Source organism: Dermacentor silvarum, chromosome 7, assembly GCF_013339745.2.
Source record: "Dermacentor silvarum isolate Dsil-2018 chromosome 7, BIME_Dsil_1.4, whole genome shotgun sequence".
Classification (NCBI taxonomy): domain Eukaryota; kingdom Metazoa; phylum Arthropoda; class Arachnida; order Ixodida; family Ixodidae; genus Dermacentor; species Dermacentor silvarum.
Window position 1 is genome coordinate 124,867,322 of NC_051160.1, and position 21,643 is coordinate 124,888,964.

Consider the following 21,643-nt stretch of genomic DNA (forward strand, 5'->3'; position numbering starts at 1 on the left):
TATTGACGTTGGAAAATAAGATTCTTGACGTTGCCGCCCTTGTCTAATGACAAGGGCGACAACATCAACAATCTTATTTTCTTGTAATAACTGTTTAGCAATGGCGGTGTGTGCACTCGACGTGATTATTCTAATGACCTGGTTCTGGATGGTTTGTGGCGGTTTTAGGTGAGTAGTGTACGTGTTACCCCAGGAGGTTACGCACTACTTAATCTGAGAGTATACAAACGCGAAATAGCGTGAGAGCAACACAGGTCGTGAAAACAATAGACGTGACCTAATGAGAATTTGTATTCCCTGTGATAACTTTTTTATATGTGTTATATGGCACTGAAATTTTAGGTTACAGTCAATAATAACAGCTAAGTATGTGCATTCTTCACTTTCTGATAATAAATGGTTACCCATGGAAATGGGCGGAATGCATAGTGATGATTTATTTTGGGATGAGAAGAAATTTAGTTTTAGTGGGATAAATGGTAAGTCTTTTCATTTGAAGCATTCCAACAAGTTAAGGAGATCAGTATTAAGCCTGGTGACTACCGTTGACAGATATTCATCAGAATTAATAATTGTTGTGTCATCAGCATATAGTATAGACTTAGAAGATGTGAGGTAGTTAGGTAGATAATATGCCACTGTCTCGTGGCAATATAAAGTAAAAAGAGTAACGGGTCCAAAATGGATCCTTGTCGTACGCCTAAATTAGTCATTTTTGGTTTAGAATAATCATGGGAAACACTAACAACCTGATATCTGTATCGTAAGTAGCTGGGTAATTGTAGTAATGGAGGACCTGTTATACCTATTGAATCTAGTTTAACATTAAGCATCTCGTGGTCAATGCTATCAAATGCCTTTCAAAAAACTACAAATAAAGATCCTGCAAATTTACCGTCATCAATGGCTTTCTTTAGTTGGTCAGTAAGAGATACAAGCGCTAGGTCAGTAGAGTAACCAGATCAAAATCCAAATTGGTCCATAGCAAGAATATTAAATTAAGTTTAAGTATTTAAGTTTAAGTATAAACCGCTTTTCGATTATTTTCTCGATGACCTTGCTAAAGAATGGTAAAAAACAGATAGGCCTATAGTTAGATGGTAATGATCGATCACCTTTCATAAAGACCGGATTAACCCTACCACGTTTAAAGTCGCGAGGAAAAGTGCCTGTTTTAAACATGAGGTTTATAATTTCAGGCAGAACAAATGCTATTGATTTGTAAATTATTTAACATGACCAGGATGAATGTTATCCAACCCAGCGCTTGTTATTTTTTAATTGTTAATTACTGATACCACCTCATCAGGAGTGGTTGGAAACATATGAAATGATTTTGAAAGGCGCTTTGGTGAATATAAGTTCTGTTGTGTTAGAGTAGATATATTGGGAAAGATAGAATCGCTGAAAGCCTCCGCAATCATAAGCGGCTCTAAATGAATATTGCCACCGTGGGATATTTTGGCTATGTTATCAGCTCCCTGTTTCCAATTAAAAATGAATTCACTATTTGCCATTTTTTTGTTCACATCAGAACCGCATTTAGCATTTTTTCATCATAATATATGGCTTTCGCTTTTTTAAGCCGAGCAGAAAATGAGTTGCAAGATTTCTTGTACCGCGCACGTAGGTTTATAATGAATGGTTGTCTTTTTGTTTTTCTATAAAGGTTCTCTCGTGTGCGCATGGCTTTTAACAGACTATCGTTGACCCATGGGTTTGAGGTGACGCCACTTTCTTTTTGCATTTGCGTATCTGAGAGTAGGAATGATAGTGTGATAACAACTTTGTTAGAAATCGCGAGAAGACTACCTGTGCATCGTTGGTGTCAAAAACGAAAGACCAGTCAGTATGAGATACAACTTCCGAGAACAACTTTTTATCGAAAACAAGTTTGGTGTAAGTGCTGGGACAAGAATAGTGCGCAGATGTAATGAGCATAAAGACGGAATATGGTCAGTAATGTAAGTTTCAAGTACTCCTGCATCAGGTTGATTCAAAAGATTAGAAAACGCATGATCAATTAAAGTGCTAGAACCGCAAAGAACTGAACGAGTAGGGACATTAATAAGACATTCTAACCAAAACCTTGAAAACAAGATGCATATCTCACAGAGCTCGGGGATGACTTCATTAAGTTTATGTTCATATGACCCATAATTATGACATTTCTGTTCTCCATAAATAACCTTGCCATTATATTTTTGAGAGAAATACAAAAATTAGATGCTGAGGAAGAAGCTGGACGGTAAACGCAACCAAAAAAACACCGCATATCCTCGAAGTGAATGATGATGAGTGGGCGAAGCACTGGCTTATATAGCCCTTGTGCACCGCAGCGGCCCTAGCTACGGACGAGAGAGAGCGCGCGTCGGGAACGAGACAGAAAGAGAAAGAGAGCACAGCTGTGCCTCTAGAGGGAGCGGTGAGTGCTAACCTGGCTACGACGGCGGGACAAGAGACAAGGCTCGACCCTAAGGAGCTTCGCCCCTAAAATGAAATTTCTATTATCAATACTGAGAAAGTTAGGATCGAATTGCAACCAAAATTCGCAGTTTTGAGTATTTAACGTGAGGTCGAGTCTTCGATTGTACGGGATTCCGGACAAGATATAGACAGCAGCTCCACCTTAGTTACTGGACTGTCTGTGGGTATACTCCAATTTATATGAAGGGAAACAGTACAAGTTTTTATCAACTTCACTAAGCCAGTTCTCTGAGACAGCAATGATTGAAAAAAGTGTAAGAAAGAGTGGAAAGCAAATTCTGTAAGTCATCGTAATGTTTGCGGAGGCTGCGCGCATTGAAATGGATGAAAGCGCGATTACTGTTCTGAAGGAAGTCATTTAACTCGCTCGTTGTGTAGTATGACGCCATGATGGAAGAAAGGGGTTAAAGCAGGTACAAACTGAACACTTATTAGCTAATGACCGCTAGGTATGACTCATCGGCAATGCGGTACACTCTGGTTCTCTCGGCTTTTCTGGCTTTGATTTGACAATTGGTGATCCACAGAAATTTCCATTAGTTTTGTGTTTTCAAAGCCAGCGCCTTCGAAAAGAGCGCCTTATTTCGAGGCGTCAAGTGTTCATTTACATAGACCGCGCTGTCGACAAAGGCTTTCACACCGATGTCGTTTAGGTGAAGCTTAGCCTTGTGTGCCTTACTGACAAATTCATCCTTTTTTTGTGCGCGGGCAGAATCTAGCTACGAAGTTCTTTTTGTCATTTACTTTCATAGGAAGTCGATGAGCGACGTCAAGGTCAGCCACAGTTAATGGACACCCAATTTTAGTGCCGATGTTTTGCAGGACAGTGATGCAGTCTTCTCCTTGGGTACAGGGGTCGCCCCTAACCTCAACTTTGTGCATTCTAGAGTATTGTTCCTGCTCAGCCATCCTTTCGAACCGTGCTTTGTTCTCTGACGCGAGCCTTTGATTATCAGCTGTAAGCTGAAGATTTTCCTCCCGCAGTTTTTCAATGATGTCATTTAAGAGACCTACCCTTGCTTCCAGGTTTTCAACTCGTTTTTTTTTTAGTTCTACAGCTTCAAGCCCACTGGACTGCAACTTTAACAGAACTATACCGAGAATGTCGTAAGTGAATTCTGTTTCTAGTTTAGCCTGAATCACTTCAATCCTCTTGGCAAGCTCTGAATTTGTCGGCATTTTAGGTTCCCAAGAAAGCGGTAACCATACAACCAAGGAAATGCATTTAATGACGAACGCCTTAATAAGAACTACCTTGGCTGAGGCTATGGTCATAGACCTGGCGCTGAAGTTCTAGGAGTGAAGAGGAGAGCCGTCGTTAATTTTAACAGGCTCAGAGGAGGCATTCCGGCTTTTTACGACCGAACGCCTGCCCACGGCAGCACTAAAGCTCCTGGGCCATAGACTAACCCAACATCATAGGCCGGTCTGGTGCTCGCTCGGGATATGCCGGGCTCAAGGGCAAAGAGAGGGCCCATGCGCTAGCTCGACGACTAGAGGACCTAGAGAAATTATCGCTCACCAGCGCTATACACGTCTTAAATACGGAGCTCCCCACAATTTTCTTGGTGGGACGGAGGCTATAGACCTTCGTAAAATACAAACGAACACCTTCCAAAATCTTTCAAAATTGGGCAATGTTAATGGGACACTATACCGGGACATTTTCAGTGGCGCGGTGACAAGCCAACCTTGTATCACATATCGTAGGGGTGAAGAGACAAGCCATAAAACATGGATATGTTTCTAGGAAGAAGGATTGAATAGAAAGCGGATCAATGGGAGGTACAGCTCGCCAGCTCGCACCTGGCAGTGCAACTTGCGCTCCTAGACGAAGTCCGGTGGGCGGCTAAGGTCAGTGGAGGCCAGGACGAAGGGCCTCATACATCAAGCTTCTAATTCCCCAATTTACGCAGTACCCCGTTTTTTAAATTAGGTTTCTCTCTCTCGGTACGGCGTCTCAGGGCTCTCGCTTGCCCACGAGGAGTTCATAACTGAAAGGACCACTCAGCGGCGTTCAATTGGACATTTATTCTTTTAACAATGAATCTGCTTACCCTGAGTGTTTGTTGTCAGGCGTAACGCCAAAATGTGGGCCGATCCTGGACGTAGTGCAGAAAAGGTCTAAGCGCAATGGGACATACCCCTGTGAGCTAGCGAAGCCTTTAAGCTCAAGTATGGTCCGTCGTGTGTATGCTGAAAAACCTACGCCTGGCAATCACGTCACCATGAGTCGCCAAGCAACGCTTCGCCCCAGCTTCGCCGACCGCACCGAGCCTCGCAACAGCTGCTTGAGCCGTGACTCATCGCGCGCGCCGTTTCGCTTCGCCTTAGCTTTTCAGAGCCATTACGTCACCGCGCCGTGCGGAGTGATTGCCGCGGCTGCGCAAAGGAGGTGCTAAGCGGTGACGTGACTGCGCCGACCCACGGGATATATAGCTCCGCTTCGCCGCCGTGGCTACACAAAAACCCCGCCGTCTCCGCGCCGAGCACCTCGCCGCGAAGATGGGGTGGCCGAATAAGAGCGTCACGAAAGCCGCCGCGCCGGTACTCGAGAGCGAGTGAGAGGACAACGGTTCGATCCCGAGTATCGTGCCGCTGAAGCGGCGGCGAAACGTCGGCTATTCGCAGAAGATCCGGTGTTACGAGCCCGCGAAACCGAGCAAAAGTGTTTGAGGGTCCAGATACTTCAATGACCGAGGGTTCGTTGCTCCTTAACCTGTCGATGATTCCCGGGTGATCTTGCGCAAAACGTGGCCGGGTCTCGAAGCATAACCTCGCAACAACTTGGCCGAACCGAGATAAAGCTAGGTGGGGTAGCCAGCTTCGCTGTTTGCCCAGTCTTCGCACCACTAGTGTGAAGCTTCCCCCAATTTTTTTATTTTATTCACTCATTTTATACAGCCATGACGTGGTGCCACCACCTCCCCATTGGCTGCGCCGTCACGTGCACAATGACGCACGCACTAGGCCACAACTTTAGCCAATCAGAACCGTGGAGCCACCGTGGCGTCGGGGAAGCGTGCTCGTCTCGCACCTCGGAGGCCCCGGATAAATTTCCACCCAGACCAAAATTTACCGAATTAAACACTCAAATACTTTCGTATTCAAAAATACGATAATTGTTTGTTTACAGGAGGCTCCCTAAGAAATATGAGATCAATCAGAGCATTTTTTATGTTTTTACTGTTTGCGCTTAGAAAAACTTAAAGAAACACAAAACACCCAGTGCCTTTTTAAGCCAGCTTTGCCGTGGTTTTAGCTGTGCGCAAGTTGATGCGGTGTTCTCTTAAAGAACCGTCGAGGCATGTCTTGTCACATTACTTGGTCACGTGCTGTGACGTATTCCGTGTTGTCTGCTTCCACTCGAACGAGCTTTGCGTCCTGTGAGTGGTCGAACAGTTCTACAACAAAATTACCTATATGAGGAAGGATTTCGCATGTACTGGTGAAATTCTTGTTTTTCGTATGCATTGCTGTACAAGCAATGCCATGTTGGTATGACAACACCAATAACGCAGTAGAACGAATTTGCACTACACTACAATTACAAGCACTACAACGAATTTGCCGCTATATTGAAGAAAGCATAAACTGCTCCGATGGTTCACTTGTCGATTTAGAATAAATGCACACATTGGGGTTTCCACTGCTTTGGGCAGCTACAGATGAACAGCCGCAGGTTGAGCAGAGGCCAACAGCACAAAAATATTTTGCTAGGCAGGGTCCATATCGGAGTTGCGAGGTGGAAATTCCGGCGTTGGATTGATTCCACAGTCAATACACATTTCCAAACACTCTGAATTTAATGGAATCGGAAGTATGGCCCAAGTTAGGCAGACGCAATGTGGATGGAATGAGAGCTCGAGAGTCCGGTATATATTGACACGTATACAAGTTTATCTTTCACCGGTGGCCGCTTTCCACCGGCTAACAAATGTTAAACGTTATCGCTCGGCGCAGGATGCGCCTGTATAGGAAGCTGCTAGAACGTTATCGATGCTTCTTTCCGCTGCCTGTTTTCACCAACACTTAGGTTATCTGATTGTATGACCGACGCGAATTGTCTAGAACTTTCTGGAAGACATGCGGGCATCAGGGATTAATCTGGAACCTTCGATTACTCAGGCATAAAAGCCGACGCGTTTCGCCACTGATCAGATTTTCGACGATCGCCGACTGTGTTCGCCGCTATCGTTGTGCTTTGAGTGTAGCTTGCTTTTGCGGGCACGGCTTCCCCCAATAAACAACCAGTTTCGTCATACGCAGTGTTACGACTGTTTTCTTCACTGTCACTACTACGTGACAATGTAGTTGGAACGGAATGAGCACATATTCTGGGAGTGCTAAAGGTGGATTTTAGATGTGACTACAAAGCCGATACAATTAGACTAAACCACAGAGTTGGTCAAATTATTCAATTTCCTAATGTTCACTCAATGTGACTTTCAGTATCTGCCTAAAAGTGAGTACCTCTGGAGCGGTAATTTTAAAGAACACGAAATTCAGCATACTCTACACTTCATGTGAACCGGAAACCTTTCTTTATCATGATGTAGAAGCGCATTAAAAGGCAGCTAACTTGAGTAGGAGCTGAATCATTGTCTTTTTGTTAACGATTTAAGGTAGGTAGCTTCTTAGTAATATTAACACGTTAAAATTTAGTTGCCAGAAAATTCTTGATTGAGCGAGAACATGGATGTCCTACCACGAAAAGGTGCAGACCAAGAACGGTTACATCATAAACGGTTGCACCATAGGTGAGTCCATGGTGACTTGGAAAGCACGCCACGTCTTTTTGCCCACTCTCGTCTATTCAGAAGGTGCCATAACAGGTGGTTAGATAGGTCTGATAGAAAGAGAGAGAGAAAACACTTTATATGCACCCGTCAGAGGGTATGGGTGATCGGGGTGAGACGCAGCTCGCCCTTTCGCCGTCTACCTCCCCCCTAGACGTCGGCCGGAATCAGTTGGCTTCTGGCGGCGGCCTATGCTTGAGTCTCATAGAATACTGCGGTATGTTACGACCAGCATAAACAAAAGAAATTCGATGCCCTGAAGTAAGCGCAATATGCAATTACCTTTTAATGGGAGGGTTAATACAGGTGCAGTAAAAATACTTAGTCTGCAACAGATTGAAGGTTTACTGGTTTTTGTGCAGGAGGAAAAAGATACGCTAGAAAAATGTTATAAAACTGTTCAAATGACGCTTTCGACACCGATGTATGAAACAAAGCCATTAGACACACCTGAGACGCAGACTAACAGCTGTTCAATCTGTTGAGTCTGTTTAATGACATTAAACAGTATAGTACAGTATTACTATACTGTACTAGTATAGTAATACTCTACTGTACTGTATAGTAATACTGTACTGTACATACAGTATTACTATACTGTATGTACTATACTATACTATACTATACTGTATTACAGTAACACAGTATTACTTCGCAGCACAGTGTTCCATCATGTCAACGATATTTGGTGGCATGAAAGGCAGCAGGGGCGCTCCACATCCCCCAACTGTGCTGGGCGCCAGTAGAGGCTTTCGCCGCACGCCATGACGCGCATTTTGTTGCCATGAAGTTGGCTACAGTCGCACAAAACAGCCATGAAAGTTCATAAAAGAAGTAATGGCTTCTACTTACATCATCGGAAGTGACGTTAAATAAAGACTATATTTCGGTGGACGTGCTTAGCCCGCTTTATTTGAGCGTTGCTGTGCACGATCTTTACAAAGAAGTGACTTGTGTACGATAAATTATGGAGGTCGTAATCTAGTTGTAATACAGACGTTTCACTGTATGCGAACGAAATAGTAGTGATGTCCTGTACATTTGGGCAATGTTTTTTATAGCGATAGGCCACGCTTCTCCCGTAAGATCGAAATGGCAAGCATGCGTTTTAAAACTCGTAGCGAATTTGCCGTTATAGTCTTGCCGAAAACGAAGACATGCATTCTGGCACACACGCCTTGCTGCAGAAGAAATGTCTACGCCACAATGTGTATTTATTTAGCTTTCCAGTCGCTTTACTCACCTTGTCTTTATAGTTGAAACAATCATCGCCACATTTCAGTCCATCAGGTGCGACCTTTTGAAACATGTTATAGAAGCCCTTGCAGCAGTAAACAAAGCACTCATATTTCTAGGGTTGAAAGGAAAACGAGTAAAGTGTCATGAGGCAATATTAGAAAGGTTCTTCCAGAAACCTACTGAGTGCAACCGAGCAGCGACTCCGAAGCAGCTGTACATTCACACTAAACTGTACACAATCGTTAAAGTGTGTAGTATCAGTTTGTTTATATGTTGTTTGCTGCTCTCGTACTGATCGAATTATCTAGCTTGAATTAGTGATATTAGGTCACTGAACCTTCCTCGAAAGAACATTTTAACAGGCACAAGCCCACCTATTTGCAACTGTACATACTAGACCTCATAGACAATGACAACACCTCTGCGCCTGCATATACCAGGTGTATTTTTTAAATATGTTAAATTTTTGGAAAATTTCCAATGGGAAATATCACAATACTTTCACTGCATATGGTAAAGTATGATTGGGGAGTTGCCCAAATTTTACTAAGCTTCGACATAATTGTTTTATGGTTAATAGTGCCATTTATAAACTGTAGGCATAGTTTATTCGCAATGCATATTCGCATAGTAGGAATTTCAAAAATGGCAACCATTTCTAGATATGCACCGTCAATCTTGCGGTAAAGGCACACTGTTGCGCCAGCTATTTTTCTAACAAAACGCCACTGTATGCATTCAAGTATAAAACTAACTGGAATGCCAAAATATTTCGTCGGACACTTTGGGAAATTATATCTTCAAACTGCTCCCACCCTAATAATTATTTCTAATTCAGTAGGCCATGCGAACTCACCGGCTGCAATTCGTAAATCACAATATGGGTTGTGAAGTAATCTATTAGATAGTTAACTAGTAAAATTTGGTTAATTAGCCGATATGAGAGTGTAAATAAAAACGTCACAGGTGCGCAACGCTTAGGCAAGACGGATAATACGGATCAATGTTATTATATGAATCATAGGTAGAAAGCAAGCAATCCACCAAGGTTGTTCAATTCCAAATGAGAATACGTGATACACCAGGCTTTTGGGAACACTTAACAAGAGTTGCAAACGACACCACACGATGAAAATATCAGTGTCTTTCATGATGCCAGCACTAACTCTCAAACACTACAGAGGTTGCCAAAACATACAGAGGGTGTCAAATTAGTGCCCCAATGACATATTCTTAGAGAAAGGCCTTTGCACCCTGCACCTGCTATGCGAATACGGTTTTTTTCTTGTGTTCCACACATTGCGTGCACTGGGAAGCGCTTTGTGTACTTAATACACGAAACCTGGTATTGGTGTAAATATACTTACTTCGGGACGCTTGTGTTCTAATTTGTCCATTCCTCGATCCTGCAACATATCGCGGTAAAATGTCAAGACTACTTGGTTAAAATGGTCAGGCAACACTCCTCACCTAGCTGTGCAAGTGGAGTTTAAGATGCGCTAGCTCTAATTTTTTTCCTTTATAAATTTGATAGATGATGTGCACTAATCCCACGTGAATTATTTGTGGAGAAGTCACCGTAAGTTGAATGCCTTGGAAGCAATTATCCGGACTCTCCAAGCTAACTTTCACCGTCGTCGTCGGCGTCACCATGACGCTCCGCATATATTTCAGTATATATATTCTAGAAGCTCATTCATTCCTTTATGCGGGTTGCATTGCTATGTTACTCCATCAGTAAAGTTAAAAATAAATCCTGGGGAATTACTGGCGAAAACCACCATATGATTATGAGATACGGTTTAATTCTGACCACCTGGGGACCTTTAACGTACCCCCAATCCACGGGACACGGACGTTTTTGCCTTTCGCCCCCATCTAAACGCGGCCGCCGCCGCTTGAACTTGATGCCGCGACCTCGTGCTTAGCAGCCAAACACCATAGTCACTAAGCAAGCAACCATGGCGGGTTATTAATAATGTTGCTCCTCCAGGTCTTACCTTCTTGACTAAATTGTCTAAATTGACGTTCTTGTCTAAAACTACGACATGCACTGCAAGCATGCAATGACCACTGTCTCGCCGTTCAAGAGTCTAAAATTGACGCGGTACAGATAAACTGCATGACGAAGGAAAAATAGTGCACATAAAAGAGCGACAAAATACAATACGGGGAGTGAGAAGTGCACCTGGACCTTCACGGCTGTTCAACACTTCTACACGACATCTTTTGTAGCGAGAAAAGTATAAGCGTTGCGAAGAGGCTCGGACGCATGAACTTACATCGCAAGACCTGGAGCCTAATGCTGAACAATATGCGTCTCTTGACATCTTTGGTGGCATCGGTATAGCATGGCCCGCCTTACTGCCCATCCTGCTTTTGATGCACTTCAGCTGTCTGAAAAAATGTATATATATCAGCGTAAACAGTTTTATGCAAGAAAATATTTTGCATCCTCGATTAAGTAATTATTGCAAACACACACACCCGCCTCAACAGAAATATAAAGGCAAGAGATATAAGGAGCTAGCGTGTGCGTCTGTGTTCGCGTTTACTTATATGTATAATCAACATTTCTGAAGCCTTTATTCCTTTAGTAAGTTTATTTTTGTTAAGATGAACGTTAAACTCGTTACACACACACGATTATTTTAGTTCTATATCTAATCACAATTTTTAATTTAGGGCGTGCAATATTTTTATATATTTTATATGCCAGAAATTATTTCATTTGGCTACTATAGGTGGTGTCCAAAAGTTCACAGACTGACTCAGATCTGAAGGAAGTAATATATTTATTGAGCATTCAAACAGCTAAACCTGTAAATAATTGGCAGCGCTGCTCACACTCTGCGAACATGTCTTGGACGTCTTCTCTCCGGAACTAGTCGAACACCTGTCTCCGATTTGAATTTGATTTATGCAATCAATGGATTGGTTACATTGCAGCTGGATTCTGGAGTCTTTAATATTTGGAAGAGCGAAATAAGGACTAGCGAAGTCGGACGAATAGAATACCACAGTATTGTTTCTTTATGTGCTTGTTATGCATATAGATTCAAGTTTTCCAATTAGGCTAATAATGTCATGTCACGTACTGATACTGCTAACTTATATTAGTGTTTGACGACACTATGGGATAGTGCTATTTAATATGCTTCTTATTTATCTACATTTCATTTTGAATTATGCTATTTATGTTATAAACCTATTATTGTCCCTCATTCATAATTTGTTGACACTACAGTAATCTGTGCATTATTATGTTTAGATTGGAAAGGAGGTCCCATTGCACTCTTTCACTTCGGGACCTCCTTCTGTACATGAACACCCTGAAATTTTTCTAATCATCCAAATAAAAGCAATTTTGATTCTGAATGGCCCAGCTTTCACATTGGAGGATCATCACTAGTGACAAAACTAGCGATGGGTACGACCCTGCATGGGTACTACCGTGCATGGGTACGAGCCTGAGAAATATAAACTCTGGCCAAATTAAAATACTGCTAGCCGAGTAAATATTTCGACAAAGTGCAAGCTCATTTCTTTCTTCGGCCTTCTCAGTATTTAGCAGCAGGAATTTCTCCATATGGTAAGGCAATGCACAACGAGTTTTACTACTAATTTCAGGGCGTGTGAGGGATGCTGGTTATAGGAAACAGCCCTATCTTGGGTGCACGAGAAACTGGATGCTGGACGATCACAATGTATGCCGTGACACGTCACAAGGCACACGTAACTTTCTCGCCGAAAATTACATCGTTTGCATCGAACTGGCGAAATTGGGCTTCCGCTTCTTTCATTTCCTTCCATAAGTTGAAAAACCAGCTAAAATTCGCCATGATGACGCGATTTGCATAATGAACGCTCGAATGACAGAAGGGTGCTCGACTTTTCCAGGAAAAAGGACGGCCAGGACCTATCCACAAATGGATACTAATGCTGGGAGCGGGGAATTGCTGCGCTATTGAACAATTTCACAGGTGAGAGTTTTTGAATGTACATAAATCAATAACTTTCTTCTAAAGAGAGTCAGTATGGACACTTGTTGATACCACGTCACATATAGGGTGTCAGGACAGTGAATGTAAGCAGACAGATAACTTTTTGTTAATTTCAGAGCAACTGACTTTTACCTTGTTTCAAAGCGGCTCGGACTTTTCGTGCTATGCAGACGATAGCAGAAGGAATTTAGTGCGACCATTTTACGGGTATATCTAGGATTAAGGGTGTCAGAGGTAGTGTTGTCACGAGCTTATTGCATCAGTCGGTGCGAAAGCGATCACAAAGCGCCGTGTAAAACTCAAGATTACGGTGTCTGCAACTGCTTATTTTTATGCGTGGGATCGTGGGAGCTCTCTAGGCCTGTTTAATAATACTCCAAACAAGTACGTAGCTGAAATTTCCCGTGAGTCTGGCGTCAGATAAAAGATGGCACATGCTGTCCTTGGCACAGACAGCCCTTTCACGCCAAATTTCCGCACAAAACCATCGGTGCAGGGCCACTAAAGCCACATATAAGATACCAAATAATGCGTTCGTATGCCACAGGGAAACCATCTCTGGAGTAACAACGTCGTTAGGTTTGTAGCAGGAAGAAGTTTTTCGACTATCACACTGCCACTACATAATATAAATTTAACCGAACCACTTACATGCTTGTGAAACGTTAACCGAATGTGACAATGTGGAATGAAATGATATCAAGCTAAGCTGTGGACTTGTTCCATGTCTGGAACGCAATGAACGTTATTAGTACTTGTCCAGCAAGAGACTGATGTGTTAACTCCGGTATTTACCTAGTAATTATCGGAGATAAAAATTTTATGCAAGCTGGCACATCTGTACATATTCTGCACCTGCTCACAAGCGGCTCAGCAGCCATATTCCCGGGCTCCAGCTTGATCGTCAAAACAAATTTGCCTGGCCTCCACGAAACACCGATTATGCTTTATTGATCGTTATAAGCCTGCGCGCACAAAAAGTTGAATGGTGCCCTGCACTACCTATGAAATTTGTATGTATGTATGTATCTATGTATGTATGTATGTATGTATGTATGTATGTATGTATGTATGTATTTATGTATGTATGTGTGTATGTATTTATGTATGTATGTGTGTATGTATGTATGTATGTATGCATGTATGTATGCATGTAAGCCCTTAGAATGGGAAGGCTTAGGAGTGAGGATGAACGGCGAATATCTTAGCAACCTTTGGTTTGCAGATGACAGTGTCCTGTTCAGCAACTCTGGGGACGAATTACAACGAATGATTAAGGACGTTAACCATGGAAGTGTAAGAGTGGGGTTGAAGATTAATATGCAGAAAAGAAAGGTAATGTTGAATAGACTGGCAAGGAACAAGAATACAGGGTCGCCAGCCAGCCTCTAGAGTATCTAAAGGTGTACGTTTATCTAGGTCAATTACTCACAGGAGACCCTGATCATAAAAAGGAAAGTTACGGAAGATTAAAATTGGGTTGGAGTGCATACGGCAGGTATTTCCAAATCCTGATTGGGAGCTTTCCACTGTCCTTGAATCGAAAAGTGTACAATCATATCAGATTCTAGCGGTGCTAACACACTGGGCAGAAACTTGGAGGTGAACAAGGAAGTTGAAGAGCAAGTTAAGGACCGCACAAAGAACAATGGAACGAGAAATGTTGCGTCGAAGGTCAGGAGACATGAAGGGATTGGCGTGGATGAGCGAGCAAACGGGGATCACCGATACTCAAGCTGACATTAAAGGGACCCTGAAAGGATTTTGACAAGTTTGTACAAACGTACTGAGTCGTCAGAGTAGGTCCTCCTGATCATTAATTGACGCATCTAGCGCTCCACGTAAAGCGTGTAATTTATTATAAGTTTTTAAAAAGGTACATTGCTACCGATCGCAGCTCGCCAATCGGCTGAGTTTTGTTACCAAGTGACGTGATTTGACCATAACACGTCACTGGGCCAGCTATCCGATTGGCTGCCCAGGGCACGTTATCATAATTTTTCCAACATTATGGTGAACAAAAGCTGTTCGTAATAGTTTAGATGTTAGTTAGTTTGTTTCTATAAAATAAAAGTAACAGAAAGAGACTGCACAAGGACATGTATCACTACATTAAAAGCACTTCCGGCCCACAGCAAGTGTCGTCTGCTTCCGCTAAAACGTGCTTCGTGTTGAACAGAGCTGCGCGGGTCAGTGTTGGTCTTGTTCTTTTCGCGAACACCATGGTTCGCCCTTGTTGCGTTGTGGGCTGCAAACGTACCGATCGGCGACATGTCAAGTTGGGACCTCGTTCCCCGCAGCAAGGCAGCAGAGGAGCAGAGTGGCCGTCACTTCACGCCGAAGGATTGCCACAGTAGAGTTTAGGGTGTCCGGTATTCAGGTAAACGCAAGCGCAAGTGTACTGGTCGTTTTACCAGGTTTTACGTGATGAACGGAGGCCCAAATGTGAACTGCTTGCACGGTGCCCAGTCACCTGGTGTCACAAAGCTCAACCAAACACACAGCTAATTTAGCAGTAACCAAGTTTTTTTCTACTTTGCTGCTGGATAAAATTTTCGGCAGGAATGTAACCTTGAACGCGTTGTCTTTCTATATGTTTAAAATGGTTTACACTTGGTTACAGGAATATTAGCTCTGTGTTTGGCTGGTTAAGTTCTGCGCCACCAGATGGCTGGACCATGCATGCCGATCAGGTCGCTCACGTACGTCTACGAAGCTCCTTCATCACAGCGGTATGGAGGGGCTTTAGGTTACGCCCCTTGCTATCTGTCAAAATACCCAGCTCGCCTGCGGCTACTGGAATACCCGACACTCTCGGCGCTGCGACAGAACGCTCGCAACACACGCTGCTTGATCGCTCTCGCTGGGAATCGACGGCCGGGCGGCTAGCTGAGAGGTTGGAGAGCCTTCGCGCGCTGGTTCCAAAACAACCGGAAGTAGATGACAACACGTCACAGCATGACATAGAGCCAGCGAAGGCGGATCTTAGCCCCGATCACTCGGCGAACGAGTTGAGGAGGAAATGCATGGCTAGGGAGGAGGGTAACTTGTAATCGTCCATAGCTCTCTTAATATGAGACGCTGCACTGAAATTGTGACGCCAATGTTTTACTGTATCTGTACTAGAGCACTGCACGGGCTCGGGCTTACCCGAAAGCCCGAGCCCGGCCCGGCCCGTGGGCCGGGTCGGGCCGGGTAGCACAGTTTTTTCACGGGCTCGGGCCGGGCTCGGGCTTCTGGTAGTGTGCATGTACCGTGCAGCGAGTTATTCTCGGGTGTCTCAACTCTGAAAAACATTATTTTTCGGTCTCGGGCCGGGTTCGGGCCGGTTTCGAGTCGGGATCGGGCCGGGCTCGGGGCTAAGGTAGAGGGGTGGCGGGCCGGGCCGGGCGGGTAACGTGGGCCCGGGTCTCGCGATAAAAGTTTTGATCGGGCTCGGGCGGGCCGCCCAACATAAAAACGGGCCCGGGCCGGGCCCAGGATGAAAAAATGGGCCCGTGCAGTGCTCTAATCTGTACCCTACGCGTCTAAAAAATTTGTCTGAACCGTTTCAGGGACCCTTTAAGTGAAAGAAATGGAGCTCGGCAGGCCGTGTAATGCGTAGCGTAGACAACCGGTGGACCATTAGAGTTATAGAATTGGTGCCAAAAGAAGGGAAGCGCAGTCGAGGATGGTAGAAAACTAGGTGGGGTGATGAAATTAGGAAATTTGCAGGCCAAAGTTCGATCAGCTACCGCCAGACAGGGGTAATTGGAGATGGCAGGGAAAAGCCTTCGTCCTGCAGTGGACATAAATATAGGCTGATGACGATGAAGTATGTATGCATGTATGCATGTATTTATTTATTTATCCCTGTAGGTTGACTGACAAATTAGTTCTAGTGAGCATACCTCTGTTCTGTCTCGTCGCTTGTAGCTTCCAGCTCTCTGTCTCATGAGGATGAATGCAAATGCATAAAGTCTGTCGAGCGATCAATGAGGATCAGAGGTTTATCAGGAGCGGGATACGACAAAGATCTACATACATTTAGGCCTTCTATATCCCTTGCACCAAAGCGGTATATATTTACGTCCTGGCACTGGCAAAGAATGGACAAATCAAGGGGGAAGGAAAGTTTAGGACGGGCGCTGCCAGCCATGCTCAGTTGGAGAGAGTGTGGCGGAATTCCCAGGCTGTTTGGCGCAAAGGCGCCCTGAGGTTTGTGGTCGACACATCCACATTTCGATGTCAACCACACCCGTGAAGCATACGCTACTCTCGCCCTCCGAAAAGTAAGATACAAAAGTTTTAGGCCTGAGCTTTCTCGAAGCAGGTACTGCTCGCGAAAAAAGCTGTGTTTGGAGTGTGCCCACCTTCTCCGGCGAGCTGAATGGAGACGTAAAGGGGGATGCCACATCGAGATGGCAGCACTTTCGGTTGTAAAAACGTGATGCCAGGGCATATTCTGTTTTTTTTCGTTTCAGCGTGGTAGATACATATTGGGGCATAATTAGTCGAATAGCCCCACCACACCATCTTCAGAAAAAAGGAGAAGCTGCTGAATATTGAGCGCTGTTCCATTAGCACGAATGTGCGTTATCTTCGAGCCGACATCACATTTAAAAGACTTGTGTCATGATTTATCGCGTTACTATGCAGAACAAAGTTCCCTTCATGGCTATGATTTTGCCGGTGAATATAAAGTGTCCTATAAGTTGCCCTTTACGTTGAAGAATAAAATTGGGTTGGAGTGCATACGGCAGGCATTGCCAAATCCTGACTGGGAGCTTACCACTGTAATTGGAAAAAAAGTGTACAATCATTGCATTCTACCGGCACTAACATATGGGGCAGAATCTTGGAGATTAAGAAAGAACCTCGAGAACAAGTTAAGGACCGCAGAAAGAGCGATGGAACGAGAAATATTAGGAGTAACGTTAAGAGACAGAAAGACAGCGGTGTGGATCAGAGAACAAACTGGGATAGCCGATATTCTAGTTGACATTAGGCGGATGAAATGGAGCTGGGCAGGCCATGTAATGCGTAGGATGGATAACCAATGGACCATTAGGGTTACAGAATGGATACCAAGAGAAGGGAAGCGCAGTCGAGGACGGCAGAAAACTAGGTGGGATGATGAAGTTAGGAAATTTGCAGGCGCAAGTTGGAATACGCTAGCGCAAGACAGGGGTAATTGGAGATCGCAGGGACAGGACTTCGTCCTGCAGTGGACTTAAATATAGGCTGATGATGATGATGATGATGATGGTGATGATAAGTTGAGCGGCCCAGGCTACCTATAAAGCTAACCTAAATTATAAGTAAACTAAAGAAGCGAATTATTATAATACACTTCTTCACTAACAAGTGTGTGTGTGCTTTACAGGATCTAAAGCTCCTCTTATCCGATATTATATGCATAGCTCTTATGTCCTTATTTCTTGCTTGGTTACACAGAACACAGGTGCGCTCATGGACCCTATTAGTCAGTGAACATTCTGGGTTAGATAATAATCTTATTGGGTGACAGTTCTAATTCAATTGGCATTAAAAAATCAATGAAGACCCATACGGGGCTATCAGTTAGGTTTTGTGGTGTTTTCAATGACGAGACAAATAGCGTCAAGACGATTTATTCTGTAAGGAAATACCGCACGCAAGCCTGCTATTTTGATGAAAGAAAACAACGTCACCCATGCAAAGTAATCCAAGCTTGAAAAAAAAAACAAGAAAAACGTGCACATGATTATGAAAAAAAAAAAAGAGATTTATAGTTGAAAAATTTGTCCTGCATCGTTTGTCTAACCAACCACGACCGTATATTCGGGCTGAAACCGACGAAGCTAGCGACGGCAATAACATGTACATTTCAGATGCGGCGTAACCGGAAACTTGAAGCAGATTATCACTTAAAGTGGAGAGAGTGTGGTGGAATTCCCAGGCTGTCTGGCGCAAAGGCGGACTGAGGTTTGTGGTCGAAACATCCACGTTTCAATGTCAACCACACCCGTGAAGCATACGCTATATGCATACATAGCATAAGCATACGAAGCCCCATAATCAGTGCTGCAGAAATTCGCAAGGCGGTTGCTGTTTCCGGAGACGTAAGTATATTTTGTTTGGATGTTTTCATGAGTAAAACTACCACGACTTTTCTCATTTCCGTGGCAATGATTTCAATAATTACTAATTGTATATTTTCCACAATTTAGATAGGAACTGTAGTGCGAGTAATTTTTTATTTTTATGTATCATTTCGTCCACATTAACATCATTATGGCACCATCCCAATAATTCTGCGTTTCATCAAAGACTTGATGAAGCACTTGATATCTCATAGCACTTGCGATATCACAGAAACTTACTATAGCCTTATGCAAAATCAAATTATGGTCGTTCATGCACCTATTAACTACAGCACCCCGACAATAACATTTAAAACTTCTTCATTAATAAAGACGAGCGTGTGTATGAGTGCTTATTTTCGTCCGTGTTTTCCTCGCGCTTGTACATTTCTTAAAAATTCTGATTTTATTCCAATCTCCTGACATGCAAATTACGTCATCGCCGACGCAAGCATCGGGTGGTGACCCGAAGCGTTCTTTGAAATGCCCAATCAAACGATCCCCTGGATTCTACGAGGTCTTTCGTTTGCTTTCAAAGCGAATAGCATTGCCTACCCCGACAGGTTTTTATTATCTAACTGGGTGGCAACTTGCGAGGGACCTCGTGGAAGTGCAGAGGGTTTCCGTGAAGCCTAGCTAGCGCAGTTAAATGAGCTAACTGGATCAGTATAGCAGTGGCGGTGCCTACGATTGGTCCGCTTCCGCTTGCTGAGCTGGCGGTGGCTGGTCGGAAATTTCGCCGAATGTAACGTGGATTAAGAAATGCCGCTAAAGTGGGTTCTAGGGAAGACGGCTATACGTGCCGAAAGGGCTCGACAATGTTATACTGCTACCCAATTTGTTTTATTACACGCAAAGAAAGTGAGTACAACCGGCGGCAGTCATCTTCTTTTCCTATCGAAAGGGGGCAGTCTCCGGGTATTACGGAAAAAAATCAGTTTTGTTTAATGTAATAATTCACCTTTAGTGCGAACAGGTCCCGTAGAGGTGGTGAATTTTCACGGATTTCTTGGCGAAGGTGGCACAGCCCGAATTAGTACGGCCGATAGCGGAGGGCTAATGGTGAAAAAGGGATGAGAATTGGAAAAAATTGCCCGCCAATCCACGCTGTGAAGGTGGTTGGAAAGCGAAGCTTTTTACGCCACCCTCACGGTGACTGCGGCGCACTTGATATTTCACACACTACAACGTAACTTTAACCACGGCCTTTATTATTATTTACTTCACAACAATGTTCACTACTGCTTTATGATCGGTGTGATATACACTCAAATTTTCAGTTTTCACTGTAGTTACATTCTTTGCCAAGGTTACATCAATGCACGTTCCGCGAATGGTGGTTGGTTGTTTTGCATTGGTGAAGCACACGAGTGCTAACTCTTCCAAGACGAAATGGAAGGGTTTCGAATGGCGTCAACCCTCTTTCAAGCAGCTGCACAAGCTTTGCAACAGCTGCAATCCAATCTTACGGACCGCGCCGAGCCTGTTTCCGTTGTTTGCCCGCAGCCGTTATCATCCATCATGTTGGCTCATCACTTTGAAGCTTGTTTTTGTGGTTTTTCTTGCGAAAACGAGTGCTTAGTTGTACGCTGAATGCCTGAATTCAAGTAAGCTATACTGATATACCCGCAATTGTTAGCGGTTCGTCGGGATCGTTTTTTGCTTAAAACGACGGACACGACAGAACCCTTGGCTGGTAGAGGTACAAAGCTTCGCTTTAATATATGTTTTTTTTTTCATTTGTACGAGCTATTAATATAATCAGTGGGTACAAGTCACATCAGATGGAGAGCTTTCACAGTTCCCGTGATGCTGCGTGGCTGAGCGTGCTGTACAAATAGTTCTGACCAATTGTGGAGGGACTAACGGCAGAAACGGAATAGAAACAAATTTGGGCGGTATGAAAATTAGCACTGCATTGTCGACGGCGAATTTGATAGGTTTGTCTCGGGGATAGAGATAATAATATTCGTGACAATCATTTTGTGGGAAAATATACCTTGGGCGGATACCATCTACAAATAGCTTTTAGGCTTCTTACCTTAATGCTGCATGCACAAGAGACATGCTACAACGTGAGAACTGTAAAGGAAGATGCAGTTTTTTTCCTCCCATGAGGTATCCTTGGTTGGCTGGGCATCCAATGGCAGCCCCAAAACCGTCAAAATCTACGCCTGCCCTGTGTAGAAGAACATAAGAGGAGAAGGGACACGGAATTGCAATTGCAACATGTGTGATCTGCATAGTATAGTTCATATAGATGAACTATACTATATATACTACGAATACTATACTATATGCTATACTATACCTAGTAGCATCTATCATAGTATAGCTCATCAGTATAGTTCAGTATAATAGTAGCATCACTCAACATTTTTAATAGGAGGGCTACACTTTTATATCACACTATTTTAAACGGATCTATGAGTTACCGCAGTCGCTCTGAGCATACAATTACAGAAAAGAGCAGCAAAGCAGTATGTGTGGAAGTGGCTGAAAGTGAATAGTGGTAGTTCACGCGGTGGAAGTAAGACGAGGAATCATGAGCACACTGACAACCGAACGCCTGCTGAATGAAGGGCTTGTGCATTGTCACTTCAGTTCAGTTATTCAGCAGCTGAGAGAGGTAGACATCATCCAAGGGGAGCTGTCGAATAACTGTCGCCATGTGATGTCACATTGTTAAAGGGATGCAAAGTTATAACTCTGCAAGTGATGAGAGCAGAAGTTATGCGCACCTTTGGCTAAACAAATGCAAAGCCAGAGCTCGCAAGTTGCTTTTATGGCCTGGCCTAAACCGCCTAATTTAAGGTTTGTTTTTAGTGTACCACTTCCGCAGGATATTTACGTACAGACAACCACATGAACACGTCATACTAATTCTAATGCCGCTAGTATCTAATATCATGTTGGAACTGATCTCTTCCAGCATGCACATTGCTCTAAACTCCAACTTCCCTGATGTCGGAAAGCTTGCGAGGACAAGCTGGGAGGTCATTGACAAAGT

General features: G+C 43.8%; 1 protein-coding gene across 1 annotated transcript in view; it reads right to left on the reverse strand.

The window, feature by feature from the left end:
- LOC119459144 (uncharacterized) overlaps positions 1-21,643 on the reverse strand; it is a 70,515-nt gene that overhangs the window by 19,324 nt on the left and 29,548 nt on the right. The window contains exons 6-9 of the mRNA XM_049671606.1: positions 20,675-20,812; positions 10,808-10,922; positions 9,893-9,931; positions 8,526-8,637 (exon numbers count right to left, since the gene is read on the reverse strand). Coding sequence (XP_049527563.1) covers positions 8,526-8,637; positions 9,893-9,931; positions 10,808-10,922; positions 20,675-20,812 — 404 coding nt within the window. The remainder of the gene's footprint in view (positions 1-8,525; positions 8,638-9,892; positions 9,932-10,807; positions 10,923-20,674; positions 20,813-21,643) is intronic.